Here is an 18,143-nt window from a genome sequence, read left to right on the forward strand (position 1 = left end):
TGAGTTGGGAGCAGGGGAGTGAAATGGCAGGGGACAGGGCGACTTGGAGGCGATTTGTTTGTGGCCACCCCAAACGGGATTGAGGCGTCTGGCAATAGATAGATAGATAGGGAAAAAAAAAAAAAAAAAAAAAAAAAAAAAAAACACCTCCACAAAGACTCATAAGCAACTTTTAGGAGAAGAAAAGGTATTATTTCATCAGCAACTTAATGATAAGATGACTTTATATGAAACTACGTTAAATAAAGACTACCTGTACTTAAAATGTCATTCTCAACATGAACAAACTAATACAACACACCACATATCTATCTAATGACCTCTTCAGTTACCACTAGATGATTATTCACCTCCAGAGTGATATCTGGTAATGAATGAGTTAGAAACACTCTTTATTGACCTATTTAGTGATGGTCTCTCCTAAGATGAACACAACCATCTGGTGGTAGCAAAGCATACAATAAAATAAACAAGAAACAAAAAGATTGGTTGATATGAAACACAACAATTATTCCAGGGCATAACATAAACTACCAAGCATTCTTAACCCTCTCACTATAAGCTCTCTCCTAGGCAAAAAAAAATCACCTGGTCATAAAAATAAAATATAAAAAGATATCATACAGGGAAGGTACATATTTTTTATTTCATTCTAGTTATCTCCAGGCATTTTATTCACTTTTGGATAGATAGAGTATTTCAAAATGGAGAGGTTGAAGACAGCTGTCACAAACAACCTCACTACTAGCATGCTCTTGTAAAATAATAGCCTGGTAACAAATAAAAAAAATAAAATACATATGATGCACTCATGGTGTAGGAGCTAAAAGGATGGTTTGTTTGCATTCTCACTCAATCACTCACATTCATAATGAGTTTGGAAATCAAAGGCAAAGCTCTTTCATCCCACCAGTGATGTATACCAGAGAAAAAAAGAACTAAATACTGCCTCCCCCTGCTACACAAAGTGCTTCATGATGGTGTCATCACATCACTATCTCAATACCGCAATGGGGTGGTTTCCATTCCCACATTTTAGTTGCCATTTACAACTGAATTCTGTAATACTTGGATAGTACAGTATTCTTATTCCTAATTCCCAACGGATAAATGGAGTTAAAATCACTTTTTCTTATGATGGCTAACTTTTCTTCACATGGATTAAATTCCTAGGAAATAGGTAAGAATGCTGGACAGAGAAGCAATCTAGGTGAATGATAGAAAAAGTGGTAACTGTTAATGATCTACCTTGCATATGTAATTTTCCTAGGAAATGAGAAGTGAATATCAGAAAAACGGGTGAAAGCTTATTCTGTATTAACTGAGCAACTGATATAATAAAGATTCCAGATAGACAAAGTTTAATAGTAACACAGTAACATATGAATGTGTTTTGTACTTCACTATAAATTATCAACCTGCTAAGATATAATGGTATAGCAAAAATTAATTCAAACTTAATTCTCAGTTTATTGCAGAAACATAATTCAATGTAGACATGAATTTAGCTTTTACTTTTAAGACATGAACAATGACTAAAACTGTACAGTATTTACTGAATTATAACAGGGGCTAAAGGATAAGGTATCTGTATGGTATGAGTGATGAATGATTTTTCACTAGATGATATGAAAAAGTGTACACTGCAAGAACAATGACAGTATTTTGAACCTTACATTTACTGCTTGTATTAGGATGTAATTTTAACTTTGGGTGCAGTTTCTGGTGTTTCGTATTCAATCTCCAAACGTGCCTTTCCACGCCTCTTGACACTCTTAGGGTTAACAGGCTTCTTGGCAGCTTTCCTTTTTTGTTTTGTGGAATATGATGTCGATGGTTGTTCCCCATCAGTGATGTCACTTTCATCATCACTCTCCTCCTCATCATCATCAGGGCCAACACTACCACCTTCCACGCTGTCACTTTCATCGGAGTCAGAGTCATCTAACGAAACATTCATTTTGTCTGCTGCATCCTAGAAGAAGAATAAATAAATAAATAAATAAATAAATAAATATTATCCTTGTTCACAGAAGAATTTTACTCAACTTCGAGAGTGCCTGTATAGTGGAGATATTAATGATTGCTACATCAAACTCTTCCTGTGCCAAATACCTCCATTAACGTTACTAAAATCACATGAAGACACCAAGAACACAATAGAAATGGTGTCACTATTGTTTTTGTTGTTGTGGCCCTAGGTTCATCCAGACATACTGAATGGGTTAAACAAGAAGCCATGAAGTACAGTATCTACAAATCATCATAATTATCAAAGCCATCCTTGCCTTTTTCACCAACACACAATAAGGTGAGATTGGACCCAGAAACAAGGGCAAGAGAAGTGTGCAAGTGGGATACCTATCAACAGCAAACTCAGTGAAATGAGCCACAATCATTTCATGCTGCCCACAACCACAGAACCCATGCTCCAAGAACACACTCCTCAACCTTCAAATGTATATAATTACCGGTACTCATATTCTGAATTAAGGATGAGTCTAACACACCATTCACACAGTTGATGTACCACTGCCTTCTGGTGACTACACTGAATGAAATGCCAAATGGTTTCCTCTAAACAAGGAAACTATTCACTGTGTTGGATGGTAACTGTATAACCTAATAATGTCTGCTGGTCTAGTGGGTTAAAGCACCTCAGTCAGACTGGGCATGTAAAGGTTTTCAAATGAGGGGTGGTTGGGGTTTAATGCTCACTCGTGCTACTCGGGCAAGTGAGGCCACTCACTCTTGCCTTAAATGTCAGAACTGAGTAGCCTAGCCCTGGGTCCCAATATGCCTAATTGGAAAAAAGAAAGGAATGGATGAATGATAGAAAGATACACAGACAAAGAGACATGGAAATATGAACCACACAATAAAAAAGTATGAGAAGGAAGGATACTGCCTGACATTCAGGGAGGAATAAGAAATAAGGATGGCAGGACACAGTTGGCAGAGTACCATCAGCAAACTTTTGCTCTTGAAGGAACACTTACTTCCAAGTTCAAGTCTTCTTCGTCACTTTCATCAAAGTCTGCAACAAATTCACGCTCCACTTCCCCATCTTCTTCTTCATCATCATCATCATCATCACTATCCATCTATGTAAAAGAGTATACAATGTTAGTGTCATGCAGGAATTTCTCTTATGCATAAATACTCAAGAGGGTACATTACTATCAAGAAGATCTGACCTTTTTCTTTTCTACCTAAAGATGGGGTGGGGTTGGATCTACAGTAGAAGAAAATGAAATACAAACGTGGAACACAGACAATCATTCACACAGTATGTTCTCTTCACACAGTATGTATTCAAACTCTCACAATTCTGGCTTCACCTCACAGGCCTAACTACCTGCACATATATTTTCAGATGCACTTCACATATACATGACAGATTTACAAATTCTGAAACTGCTGAATCAATTTGGAAAATGTGAAATAAGGCCCCTCTAATTCCCAGGACCTCAAGTCTAAATCCCTCAAAAGACCAGAAACTCAATTAAAATGGTCAATCCACTTCAAATGACAGGTCCTTCTAAACATATTTTCTTTGCTTAACTCCTCTTACTCCATTTTCTTTTTTTTTTTAAGTAAATGTCATAGCAGGCCTACATACTTAGCTCTGGAGACCCCGATAATAATGAAACGGATAATGGAAGCTTTCGGGGCTGTCACTACTATCTCCAGTCTTAAAAGTTCCTCTTCAATGTATCTGAACAAAATACTGTTATCTGTATCCTGATTAATTTAAAATGATGTCCTGGGGCTGAAGGGATTAACTTAACCCCTTCAATCAAATGACATAAATTTTATTTATTCTTGTTGATTCCAGATTATTTGACCAAACTTATGAAGAACTTTTAGTACTGCAAGAACTGATGATGGCTGTGTCTACAGAAAAATAATAGCTAATAATAATAATAATAATAATAATAAATACATAAATAAATAAATAAAACTCAAAATCCTCTGGTTGGAGCAACAACAAGACATTAAACATCACAGTGAAGAGGTGAATCACTGGATCCCCCACTCCTGCTTGTCTCCCTCCCCATCCCCCTGCCTTCTCTCACTCTCACTTGTCTCCCTCCCTGCCCTCCCCCAGAAGTCCAGATGTCACTATTAACGGACTTCAGCTTTTTTTTGGAGGATGGCTTGGGCCCCCATTAGTCCATTATAGTGAGGTTTTATTGTAATCTATATATAGCACATAACCACATGGCACTCACCTCTCTTCCGTTTTCCTCTGCCACTACTTCTTTCTCCAACTGACCCTTTACATCTTCATCAGTCTCCACCTCTTCCTCCTCCCTCTCATCCTCACCTTCCTCTTCTATGTCACTTTCAATTTCCTCTTCTTCAACTCGTACATCAAAGGCCTCTTGTGGGAAGTTGTATATTCTCTCATACTATAAAAAAAATTATCATCATCATAAATTTCTTGGATGAAGAAACATCATAAAAATTACAAAGGAAGCATCAGGATCAACTTGATGCTGTATACAAAATCAAGATAAAATATACAGCTATATACTTTAATGGCAGTGTTGAGATGTAGGAAGACATCAGAAACTGGGACTTGAAAATCCTTCCCTCCTCCCCAAACCTGACTGGGCTAAAAGAAAGAACAAGAATTACATTACTTGAACTGCTGAATAAAAAAAGGGAAAATGAGATGTTGAAAAAAGTGAAGTACTGTACATATCTAGTGGCTTGTAAAGTTCTCATAAATGTCTCAAACGTGATGAAAGAGAAATAAAACTTCAAAGAAGAGTGACTGGGAAACAAAGAGCTGTTTGGGAATAGCGTGATGTAGATGGGTCAAATAATGGAGTTAACTTCTTCAATCTGATGATGTACACAATACAGTATTTTATATTTTATTATTTCTATCACCAGATTACTCACTCAATGTAGTGCTGCTCTCATGTGACTGCCCTTTACTCTCTTCCTTCCTTCCTCTTCTGTCTTTCTTTCCTTCATTCTTTCCTCTTCTTTCTGTCTCTCAGTGACTCTACACTGAGTGACAAGCCAAATAGTTTCCTCTACACCAGGAAACCATTTACTATGCTGGGTGGTAACCATATAACGAAATTATGGCACCTGGTGGTTTAGGGGGTAATTAAGGCGCTCCAATCGGACTGAACCTAGGCAGGTTTATATTCAAGGAGTGGTTGGGGTTTATTGCTCAAGTAATGCCACTCAGGCATGAGTGACGGTTGCTCTTATCCTAAATGTCAGGACTAACTTGCCTAGCCCCAGGCTCCTATGCTCCTCATGCGCGACACAGGATTAGATGATGATGGTCTTATTCAGCTTTGGTGGGATTTTTTGACTGGAAGTTAGCTAAAAATTTCATTTACTGCTTCACTAGTACAGTCTGTCTTAAGCTTGGTAGTACTGTAGCAGGAATAAGAAAACACTGTACATTCAAGAGAAAAGGATTAAGATACACCATAGGATATAAGTAACTTGAAACTATACAGAGCATGAATTTCTAGCAGTCCATAACACGTACAACAGCGGACTGGAAAACACTCAAGAAGGGCTTGAGGCAGTGGATGGATAAAACTTGAAATCTGGCCTCCTATTGGCTATGAATAAGTTCCTGTGTGTGCAACGAATCAACCTCTCACTTCCCAATCGGTGTTTAGTATTTTCATTCACTTGTGAGTACAGTATTGAACGTAAGAAATCTACCAGACAACAGATGTGACCATGAGTGTGGGGAGGTAGAAATGTCGATAATCTCAGGTGGTACACCAGCCAGACAGCCAAAGCTCATTCCCTATGATAAAAGGAAGGAGAGAAAGGTACTGGAAAAAATAAGTGGTGGGGGACAAAATGATGCTAGAAATATTACAATGTAGGTAAAACATAGTATGCATTGTATGAAATCATGTGTAGTACAGTACAAAGGACAAACAACTGCTAAATTGATAAAAACCATGGAAATAATGCATGGAAAACTCACAGTTCCATCTTTCAGTCTCTGGAGCAGCTGCTTTTCAATAGCATTATCTAGCTTGGCTGCTATAAGTGCCTTCTCTTCACGTCTCTTGATGCGCACATCAATCTTACGTTGAATAGGAATTAGCTTCTTTCTGAAATGTACAACAAGCATAGTAGCAACACTGTGGATGTACACATTAGAAGAAGTATCACATACCGCGACCTGTCCAGTATATTATAGTGCTATGCAATATCTTCTTTTCTTCTACGCTTAGCCTACATTCCAAGTCACTGATTTCAAAACTCTTGCACCTTCCTTCACACTGCATCCTTTCCTTCAATTCAATGTCCATAACACCACTGTAGTCCACAACACTACCAAAATACTTAAATCTATCTATCTATCTATCTATCTATAGCCCGACGCCCTAATCCCACAAAGGGTGGCCGCAGACAAAACGCCTCCAAGTCACTCTGTCACCCACCATTTGACTACCCTCCCCCAACTCACCCCCTCCCTCCCTCATATACCTCTCAACTCCATCCCTCCACCTCATCCTCGGTCTACCCCTCCCTCTCCCTCCCTCCACCTCATCCTCGGTCTACCCCTCCCTCTCCCTCCCTCCACCTCACCTACATACACCCTCTTAGTCAGTCTTTCATTCTCCATTCTTTCCACATGTCCAAACCACCTCAGTGTATTTCTCCTAATCTTATCAACCACATCCACATCTACCCCACAACGTTCCTTCACTTCTTCATTCGTCAACCTGTCCCTCCACGTCACTCCACATGCTCCTCTCAAGTAACTTATTTCCATTGCCCTCACTCTTGACTTGTTCCCCTCTTGCAAGGTCCACGCCTCACTTCCATACGTCAGGGTAGGGATCACAATAGTACAGTATCATGCAGTGACTTCTTAACTTCCATACTCACCTCCCTATTTCTCATCACTGCTTTCAGTGTACCAACAACCTTCCTTCCCTGTGCTACCCTTTCACACACTTCATCCCCCAAAGTCCCATCCTTACTCATCACACTACCCAAATACTTGAATGCACTCACATTCTCCGTATCCTCACCATCCAACCTCACTGCACACTCTGTGACTTCATTCCTCTCAAACACCATAACTTTACTTTTGTTTACATTAACTTTCAGATTCCTCCTCCTACACACTGTCCCAAATTCATTCACCAAACCTCGCAATTCCCATTCATCTTCACTCAACAATACTGTATCATCAGCAAACAGCAACACAGGAAGCTTCCAAATCTCACCCTCATTCACTAGGGCCTGCCCCACATCCACTGCCCTACCTTACACCTCCTTTACAACCCCATCCATGTATATATTAAACAGCCATGGAGACATCACACAACCCTGTTTCAGTCCCACACTGTGATCAAAGAACTCACTCAGCTCACCATCCACTCGCACCGTAGCCCTAGCTCCCTTGTATGTACATACTCTTCACAGCACTCAACAATTTCCCCTCCACTCCATATATTCTTAATACCTTCCACATACCTTGCCTATGTATTCTGTCATAAGCTTTCTCCAAGTCCATGAAGGCAGCATACACTTTCCTTCCCTTCTCTAGATACTTCTCCACTAAACATCTTAGAACAAATATCTGATCTACACACCCTTTTCCCTTCCTAAATCCCCCCTTGTTCTTCTCCAACTAGCTCCTCTGTCATATGCCTAACCCTATCAATGAGTATTCTACCATATATTTTACCAGTCACACTAAGAAGGCAAATACCCCTATGGTTACCACATACTTCTCTCTCCCCTTTTCCTTTGTATAAAGGAACAATTATACCTGATTTCCAGTCCTCTGGAACCCTACCCTCTTCCCAAGCCAATCTACACAACTTCCATATCCACTCCACAACGATCTCACCCCCATACCTAAGCATTTCACCACACACTCCATCAATTCCTGAGGCCTTTCCCAACTTAATCTTTTTCATCGCTTCCACTACTTCCGCCCTACTGATCTCTTCCTCCCTCCTCTCAGCTCTTCTTCTCCCAGCCATTCCCCAACCACTTATACTCACACTGCTCTCACTCTCTCCATTCAACAAATCCTCAAAGTGCTCCTTCCATCTCCTCAATTTCTCTCTCTTCTCCACCAACAATCTATTATTCCTATCTTTCACTCCCCTACTATTTCCCCTTTCACACACACAGCCTTACTTTCTTTACCTCCTTCCAAAACAATTTCTTACTCTCCCTCCATTTCACACTCAGATTCCTCCCAAATTCTTCATCCACTTTCTTCTTACTCTCCTTCACCAGTCTCGTAACCTCCCTTCTCCTGCTCACATATACCTCTCACTTCTCTCTCTCATCTTCTCCCCTACCTCTACTCGCCAACCATTCACTATATGCCTTCTTCTTTTGTTCCACAGCTTGTTTCACCTCATCATTCCACCATGCTGTCCCTTGCACACCCTTGCATCTCCTCCTCACTCCACAAACTTGAATACCTATACAAATTTCATCTGCATATCAGTATCACACAATCATGATATCCTTTTCAGCTCTACCACTTCAGCTCTTTCTTGAAGTAATTAACTACTGTCTGAGTGACATTTTCAGTAATAGTAAAACTCATAATTTTACGTATTAACTTACGTTTTGCATACTGTATGAACAGTAAAGTATCTAAGTATTGTAAAATCAGTGATGCATCTAAGTCCTCATTAATCTTAGATTAGAAAAGAATGACTTATGGGGGGAAAAACATGTGCTGCAAGGGTAATAGGATTATTTCATCACAACAAAACCAAGAAAACTCTGCCATGGTAACTTACTGTCTTCCAAGTTTTAGTTTTCTCATTCGAGTTAAATACTGAGTGATCTTCAGTAAGCGCTGTCTGCATTTTTGGCGAAAATATTTTGGCCAAAACACCAGATTCTCATCAATCTGCTGAAGGGCCTTAACAAAATTGCGGGAGAGCTTGATCTTTTCCCACTGCTTTGCCGGAAAGAAGACCCTGAAAAGCAGAAGCTAGTAAATGCTAAGAAATTTCTGATGAAGGGACAACCAGTTTACATATTAACCACTGGAAATTGTAAAACTGTACCGTATATAACCTTAAAACTTTAATAATTCATTATATACAACTCATCTAAACAGGCACCATTTAATCCAATTTCATGAACTTCTGCTGGATCAGTTTTCCTTTTTATACATCCTTAAATGAACTGGCATTCCTTCAGTGTAATCTGGTTAAATACATGCTTTAAAGCCTAGTTACAAACATGCTGTTCTAATGAAGCTTACAGCAACTGCAACATTCATAACATCCAATATCCTTCTTGACATATGATTAGGTTGTTCTGTACTGTATTTCCAGTGTACATGTACATTAAAGAAACTGGCTAGAGCTTCATCTACATTTCAACTAATCCTGTGCTGCCTCTGAAAAGAGGAGACAGAGCTAACTGTAAAAATTTCTTGTTATGAATCCTAAGAAACATAATTTCCTCTGTCTTATGCATGAAATAACTATTTATAAACAATACATCAATAACACTGGAACAAACTGATTGCTACTCAGCACTCAAGATGAACAGTGAGGGGTCAAAGAACTGAAATAACTCCCACAGCATACACACTATCCAGCATTATTTAAAGTAACTTCTGAATTTTCTGGGGACATGAATCTGACGATAAATTCGAGGTATAATCTCTCCCCCTCCTGTAGCATACATATGAGAAAGCTTGTAATGCATGTGCTGGTCAGTATGGTAGCCTCATCCTAGAGCCAGCAATTAATTACATTCAATATATGCTGCTGCTGCTGCTGCTGCTGGTGATGATGAAGACAATGACAATCATGTACTTCTAATAAACTAGCTACAGGCACTGCTCACTGAACATAAAGGATGCATTGCAGAACATCACAACATACTCAATACAACTGGTACGGTATTGTAAATTTGGAGAAACTAGATATTCAGCAGCAGAGGCAGCAATGAAACATGAAAAGTGATATTTCTGTGAGCTGCTGTGCATTTAACTGATAACAAGATTTTAAAAAGCAACTCATAATGAGGACTTATTATACAAGGGAAAATCATGTGCTACTGCACAAGATGCAAAGTCACAAGGTAAAATAACCAATAGGCAGTGTATATCTGGATTATGGAATGTGAGCAAGAACCTCTTGAAAATGAGAATGTCTCATATTCTGAACTACCAACACCAAGATGCATATGAGGTGCCTATTATAATTAAGAAACCATTTCATATTAACCCATGACTACAAACAATACCATTACCCATTCTGGCTACTGCAATTTTATGATTTTTCACTTGAGGAGGAACCTCTCACACCTATGGGGACTTAAAGGGTTCAGAACAATTAAAGAAAAATTTAACAGCAGTATCATGTGATCCCCACCTTTCAACTGTGCGTATATAAAGGTACAAGATGCCTTTCTCTTCCCTGATGGTGGCATACTGTGAGTTAGCCAGAGGGCAGGAACCACGATTACACAAGCCTGTCAAGTTGAACTCATTTCGACAGAACTGTTGAGTCTTGGTGCTAAAATAAAAGACAAATAAATAAATGTAAGAAATATATATCCATCCATCATCCAATCCTATGTTGTCCCATGGGTATCAAAAAATAGTAAAAACTGTTAATCGTCCAATCTGAGTGACAGCAACTGATTTCTATACCAGTTAGTTACATATTCATACTGATGCAAATGTCGATGGAAACAATTATTATGGTAGCTCTAACTACTGTATAATATAGTACTGTACCAAATACCCTTCAATATGGTTAAAAAATAATCAACACAGGAAGAAAGTTTATTGGATAATAATACTCACTGTATTTTAAAGGAGCAAAATGATCTGTTGATGATGCTCCACGTAATCTGAAAAGATATACCGGTAACTGTACAAGTTATACAAATGCCTAGTAAACCATCACATCAATTTCTGAAATATACTATACCATATATCATACCATGTACCATGCAGTACTAAGTCATCCTCATAAGGTAGAATGCATACCTAAAAATGAGTCAGCTGCAATGTACACAAATATCAATTTCCAACACAATACACTAAAAACATATAAAAAACTCAGGTTTCATATCCAAGAAGATTTGGAGCTGAATTTGTCCAGGTCCTAGTTTTGACTGTTATTTATCGTGTTATACTATACTAGGGTGGTAAGGTTTGGCTGAACTGGGTTGGGTTAAGTTGAACTAGTTTACATCTAGACCCTTTAGAAGATTAAAAATTTTTATAACCCTGTTTTTAGTACCAGTAGCTATGATGGAATCATTTTGACACCAACTCCCACAAAAAGAAAGACATTAATCAAACCCAGCCCGGCGTCTTCACAAAGGGTCAGTAAAACTACTTCCATGTAAGATATTATTACAATACTAAGCACATATAATCAAATATGAACACTATGAGAATTAAATGTTCATTTGTGATAAATGTTTACAGAATAAATGCTGCTCTGAGTAACAGGATAATAATGCAGGCCTACTGATTCTTTCCAATATGAGCTTGGTGGAAAAGAACAAAAATCTCATTACATTACAGTACGTTAGCACAGATTAGTTCATTTTGAAATTACAGGAAAGCTCCCATGCATATAATTTACAGCTTTATTTTTTTCTTGTTAAGCTATAACCTAATCATCATAGTGATGGATTTTGTACGTTGAGGAAATGCACAACTTTGAGGATATTAAATATACAACCTCAACAATTTTATATGCAAACCATGGCAAATGGCTGCGGGCCACGTTGGGCTTTCAAGCTGATTCAGCTCTATGGTCAATCTGTCATTAATCTAACCTTATTTAACCTAACTTACTCTAACAACCTAATAGGAACAATGTAAGTAGGAATGGGTTTTGGGTCCAATTCAACTACTTTAGGCAACTGCTCTCTGTAGGATAACACTGTTGGTATCAACAAACCTAACTTTGTGCTCTTAGTATCCTAAATGTTATTCCATGGAATTTGCATGTCATAATTGAACCAGTATAATTATGAAAATTAATTCAATAATTGCCTAGCAGATGCCCCAAAGTTATTTTTCCATGAAACCTAGACTGTTTGGATAGTTTTTGTTGTGGTTCATAAGAAATCTGACCCTCATAACCATCGGAAATGCATAGTTTATGAGTTATAGTGGACCGGCGGTTTGGTCTGTGGGATGACCATTCCAACAGTTATGACAGAATTGTTTGAATCATACCAAAAACTATCAAAACTGTCTAGGTTTCATGGTGAAAAAATTATAATAGCCTAACCAACCTAACCTAACATAACCTAACAACCTATGCTACAACTGTTATTTCTTAAATAATAACCCACAATGCCTTAGCCAACGCCGATGAGGACAGAGATTTGAAGCTCTCAATGGGAGTGGATTTCTTGGTTTTCCGCCCACCTTAAAAACAGGTACTACGCCAGGTACTGATGAAGAAAGGAGGCCCTGTACCATTGGAAAGCCACTGATGCTTATCATTCCTAAATGTACAATCGTTCCCACACTTAGGGCACTGCACGTCTAAAGGTAGAATGCCATGAGAACGAAGAAAATAAAGGCTGGCCTCATTATACTTACATCGTCACTCTGCATGATTCCTATGTACAGTAAACATGGACTTCCGTACACACGAACACATGTGCATCTGCCTGTCCGTGTTTACATATGTGATGGGAATACGAACTTAAATTATTATAAGGAATACTTATTCTTTACCTACTGCTAGAAATATAGTGAGTTTATGAAAATAATTCTTATTTATTGACATACTTTAAACACAGTTTGTGGCTCATTTCAAAAAATAACTTTTTTTGATATATTTATTGTTGTAAAGGTGTACATTTTTTTTTTTTTTTTGTGTGTAATCGATAGTCTTTTAAACGAGGTTGGATTTTTCTTAGTGTCCATGTTTCACACATGTAGAGGAGATGCTCTTGGATCATTCTTTTACTTCCTCCAAGACGTATGATATCTTAACCATCCTTATATGCACATTATAGTCCCAAAGTATTTTTAACTTTTCACTTCTTCCAGAACTTTACTCCATTATTATTCTGCAAATCACATTCTCCTTTATACTGTTTTGAAACTCAGTATGGCTTCTCACACATTAGTTGCACATCCATCCACCTTCTCAGTCTATCATGCCTCCTCCCATCTCCTATCTCACATATACTGTATCACCTACTGCGTCCACCCTCTCCATATGACCATACCAGTCCCATGCCTACTGGTCTCACAACAGTATCAACTTTAAAAACTTATGCCACACCAGTTTCTCACCCATTTGGGTATCTAACGTGGACACCAACATTCATGAAACCTCACGTAGCCTCCTTACTCAGACCCACGTTTCTTATCAAGGTCTTCATAGCACCAACCTCATATATACCCTGAGCTACTCTGTTGTCTACCGGCCTTGCATTTTTTTTTTTTCCTATTACTGAAATAAGCTATTGTACTTAAGACTCATTCACCAATTCATCTCTCCCCATTTGCCAGCACAGAACATTATCTTCAAACTGTCCTTGAAGATGGCAGAATGACCTTTAACAATTTTTACTATTTTCCATTCCCTCCAAAATCTTCAGGTGTGCCAAAAGTTAAGCAATAACTAGAAATGATTATCAGGGATTCAAAATAGACTACTCTGAAAAAAAAAAAAAAAAAAATGACTGGGATGATGGTGATGATTACCAGTACCATTTTGGGGAGAGACAGTAGAACAGGGCTAGTATACCCGTCCAGATCATTTAAGGCCAGGAGGGTGCTGGAGAGATTTGGAGAAATTCCTTCATACACTGACAATGATATAACCAGGTAGCATTGCTCCTGTTATACAAACATCCCTCACCTCTCTACTTGCAAAAAGGGGATGGCAGACTGTAGGACAACTTCAACTAACAGTCCAACCAGATAATATCCAGATGAAACTGGGAGCCACATCAGCAAAGACAAGAGAGACTTACCTCAACAATATCATTTTAGAATAATCTTCCGTCACCTCATGCAACCACAGCAAAAGGTTAGCAGTGTTCAGAAACCGTGACACCCGTAAAATTGTGTTGTGACTATTTTATTGTTCACAGCATATTGAGGCCGCTACATATTGCATGTAACAGAAGACAAGATGCTCTATACACAGGGATAGTAACATCAAGCTTTGGGTATGATGGGGTTTACATGGTTGTCAAGGAGGGTGCTTCATATGCTAGGGTTATTTTATCCAGGAATGATAAGTTGGTGTAGCAGGTGCTTTTGTTACAAATCAGTGGGTCTTGTGGAAGACTGCTTATGTTTTATTCTGTTCAGTGCAGTTTATGTCATAAAGTATTTTATTCAGCACTAGCTTTTGTTAAGAGAAATTGTAGCAGTCATCACAACACTTTCAACACCAATACCACACTCCCTCCCGGGAAGTCCTCCCTCAAACAGGAGATGGCTGTGATAGAACCTTCTATTGTACATACTACTTTATCATGACATACCTCCCGCACTCATGATATTCCTCTTCTTTTTCCTACCAATATAATGTACTGTGACATGCTCATCTTCCATACCACATAAAGCACCACTTCTAAAATTACCCTCAATCTCAGTTTTCAAAGACTTTCTTTGGCACACATTTTGTGTGTACCACTACAATGGACTTCTAGATATTCACTTTTTCTTTCATTACAAAATACCATCCATCCATCATCCAATCCTATGTTGCCCCATAAGGAGCGTAAGAGCCTGGGGCTAGGCAAGTTGGTCCTGACATTTAAGATGAAACTGACCAGCCTCACTCATCCCTGAGTGGCATTATGTGAGCAACAACCCCAACCACCCCTTGGATGTAAACCTTCACCGGCTCAATCCGATTGGAGTGCTGCAATTACCCACTAAACCACCAGGTGCCATAATTTGGTTATATGGTTACCACCCAGAGTAGTAAATGGTTTCCTGGTGAACAGGAAACCATTTGGCTTGTCATTCAGTGTAGTCACCCATAGGCAGAAGGAACAGGAATAAATGAAGGAAAGAAAGACAAAAGAGGGAGTGTAAAGTCACCCATAGGCAGAAGGATGAGGAAAGCATGAAGTAAAGAAAGACAGAAGAGGAAGGAAGGAAAAGAGGGAGGAGAGGAAAGGGCAGACACCTGAGAGCAGCACTACACTGAGTAGGTGGATAGTGAGCGCCCCCACCTACCACGTTCCATACTCATAATTTCCATTACTTATACCATCCTCCCTGCTTATGCCATCCATTGTTCTGAAAACGTTTCTACATCTTGCAGCATAGAAAGTTCTAATCATTCAATGGACAAATTTCATTCCAAAATTGTTGGCAGTTGGAAGCTTATGAAGCTACAGTATCTTGTGTGATCCTTTCTTGGTTACTGATAAACCTAGGAATTTTACCTGGGTTAACGCCCCAATACGCTCAGTTGTGCAAAAAACTAGCAATTAAAGGGTAAAATAATTCACACCGACAAACTGTTCCTGCCTTAGCTGGGTTCACTATAATTCTCAACTCCTTCACTATGATAAATGCCTATTCTATTAAATTCTTGCCGTACTCAGTTTAGAAGTTTTTGCAATGAAGCAGTTATATATAGCCTTCCTTTACATCGTCAACACAATACCTCTCTCCTAAATTGAAGGAAGTTGATTAGGGAGCAAGAATTACATAAATCATCACACAGAAGGAGCTAACATAAGCATTCCACTTGTCTTACTGTTTAATTATAAAGGTTGTTGCTGTTGTTCTTTTTCTTGCTGTAACCTCAGGCTCATATGGACATAAACCCAGTAGACTGCAGGCTGAAGTTGCTCTTTTGCAGCCTACCATCCTCCTTTCAGGAGATGGGAAGGGAGTAGAGGGACATTTGTACAGCTGGGAACTGAAGCTGCCATGTTAGCCTGTTTCAGATGGCATCCCTCTCCAGCATCAATCATAAAGGTGCACGTGAAATACTGTACATGGATGGGGTAATAAAAGAGGTACAAGGTAGGGTAGTGGATGTTGGAGTGGCCCTGGTGAGAGAGGATAGTGTTTGGAAACTCCCTGTACTGTTGTTTGCAGATGATACTGTGTTGTTGAGTGCAGACGAAAGGGAGCTGCAAGGCTTGGTGGATGAGTTTGAGAGAGTGTGTAAGAAACGGAACCTAAAGGTGAATGTAGGGAAGAGTAAAGTGATGGTCTTTGAGAGAGGTGAAGTTAGTGAATGTACAGCGAGGTTGGATGGTGAGGAATTGGAAAATGTGAGTACGTTTAAGTATTCGGGTAGTGTGATGAGTAAGGATGGAGGTTTGGAGGGTGAAGTGCTTGAAAGGGTACAGCAGGGAAGAAAGGTTGCTGGTTCCTTGAAAGCAGTGATAAGAAACAGGGAAGTGAGCATGGAAGTGAAAAAGTTACATGACAGTATTGTGATACCAACTCTAACGTACAGAAGTGAAGCTTGGACATTGTTGGAAGGACACAAGTCAAGAGTGAGAGCAGTGGAAATGAGTTATTTAAGAGGAGCCTGTGGAGTCACGTGGAGAGACAGGCTGACGAATGAGGATATAAAGAAGCGTTGTGGTGTGGATGTGGATGTGATAGGAAGCGTTATGAGGAACACACTGAGGTGGTTTGGCCATGTGGAGAGGATGGAGGGTGAAAGACTGACGAAGAGAGTGTATGTGAGTGAGGTGGAGGGGGGAAGAGGGAGGGGGAGGCCGAGGATGAGATGGAGGGATGGGGTGGAAAGGTATATGAGAGAGGGGGGTGTGAGTTGGGAGCAGGGCAGTGAAATGGCGGGGGACAGGGCGACTTGGAGGCGATTTGTTTGTGGCCACCCCAAACGGGATTGAGGCGTCTGGCAATAGATAGATAGATAGATAGAAATACTGTGTAACTGTATATACAAAAGATTCAGATGATTAAAAATATACTGTAATGCTGTATCTTCATATTCTCATATCTGTATTCTTCAAAGACAAAAATAATCAACAGAGTACATCGGATATTCAAGACTTGTCAAGTAAACAGGGCATGGTAAATCTATTAATCTGTATCCATACATCCAGTGCTGTTTACTTTTCTAGGCAATTTTAATCATGTAATGATGCAATCATTTATATATACCATACTACAAAACATCCATTAGTGCAACCAATGTGCAGTTCCTTGGAGTCCAATTTGGATGACAGTGTTACCAAATTACTGTACTAAATATGTACCTATATCAAAATTCAGCAAAAAAAAAATGTTGTGATAAATACTGAATAAATAATGCCATCTGACCATACATGTACATATACATAAACTCAGCAAAGAAAAATACTGTGGTATACATACTGTATGTACAGGTATACCTTGGTTTAACAATGTTACCGGTTAGGTAAAACCCCATCATCAGGTGGGTATCATATATCAGGGTACTTTTAACGTGTAAAGTAGTGAGAAGAATTTATCAGCATTGAGTTTCCCTCCAAACCAAGTCCAAAACACACCCAAATGAGCTCAGAAACAAGTTTAAAGCCAATCTAAATGGCCTAACAACCATAAAGGAAGCTACCCTAAGCTTAACACCTGTAAATAGCTCACTGAAACCAACAAATAAAATCTGAAAATCGTCAAATATAAGTCTGGAAAAAATCTAGCTAAGTAAACTGTACTCTACAATGACAATGTTCATCCCATCTATGGCTAAAACACATTAATCCAAGTCAAAAAACAGTTTATATATCAACCTAAACACACAATTTTAGCCTAAAATATCATCAATCAGCAAAAAAAAAATAAAAACCCATCATTAAACCAAGGTTTGGCCATTGTTAGGCGGGGTATGGTGGTACTGTATTTCTACCCCCATTGCTAAGCCGGGGAATTGCATCTAGGGGTATCGTATATCGGGGTATTACTGCACATAATATCCTGATACATTCAGATTCTTTAGGCCAAGTACATCATTTTCATTTTTACACATTATCTCCTGATGACTTCATTCAGCTTATGATGATTTTGAAATGGAGGGGTTATCTGTAGCCTTCCCTAACCCCTTTAATTACTCATGGACTCCCCTAAGCAGGAAGATAATATATTTGTATGACAGAGCATGAATAAGCTAAGAAAAAAAACATATCACCATGGTGAAGTTAAAAACAGTATC

At 39.0% G+C, this 18,143-nt stretch overlaps 1 protein-coding gene across 2 annotated transcripts; it reads right to left on the minus strand.

Annotated features, from left to right (window-relative positions):
* Nucleotides 1-1,469: 1,469 nt before the first annotated feature.
* LOC145411188 (protein MAK16 homolog) lies at nucleotides 1,470-12,649 on the minus strand. 2 transcript variants are annotated; one of them, XM_080281243.1, is made up of 8 exons: nucleotides 12,584-12,649; nucleotides 10,817-10,863; nucleotides 10,380-10,523; nucleotides 8,784-8,966; nucleotides 5,981-6,110; nucleotides 4,236-4,415; nucleotides 3,000-3,104; nucleotides 1,470-1,975 (listed from the first exon to the last, which is right to left on the minus strand). In XM_080281243.1, exons 1-8 carry the CDS (start codon nucleotides 12,596-12,598, stop codon nucleotides 1,691-1,693), a joined length of 1,089 nt encoding a protein of 362 aa, XP_080137369.1. In that variant the 5' UTR covers nucleotides 12,599-12,649; the 3' UTR covers nucleotides 1,470-1,690. The 2 variants fall into 2 exon arrangements, with proteins under 2 accessions (XP_080137369.1, XP_080137368.1); XM_080281242.1 differs by having other exon boundaries at nucleotides 3,000-3,096; nucleotides 4,225-4,415.
* Between the last annotated feature and the right edge of the window lie 5,494 nt (nucleotides 12,650-18,143).

The sequence above is a fragment of the Coenobita brevimanus genome, chromosome 88 (assembly GCF_032717465.1).
Source record: "Coenobita brevimanus isolate Jiangsu-jjx chromosome 88, ASM3271746v2, whole genome shotgun sequence".
NCBI classification, from domain to species: Eukaryota; Metazoa; Arthropoda; class Malacostraca; order Decapoda; family Coenobitidae; genus Coenobita; species Coenobita brevimanus.

What these genes read in the sequence shown, in the direction of transcription:
- LOC145411188 (XM_080281242.1), bottom strand. An exon ending in TTTTGCTCCTTTAAAATACA is followed by an intron (nt 10,524 to 10,816) that starts GTGAGTATTATT and finishes CTTTTATTTTAG; the next exon opens with CACCAAGACTCAACAGTTCT. An exon ending in GGAAGAGAGGTGAGTGCCAT is followed by an intron (nt 3,097 to 4,224) that starts GTGGTTATGTGC and finishes ATAGATGGATAG; the next exon opens with TGATGATGATGATGATGATG.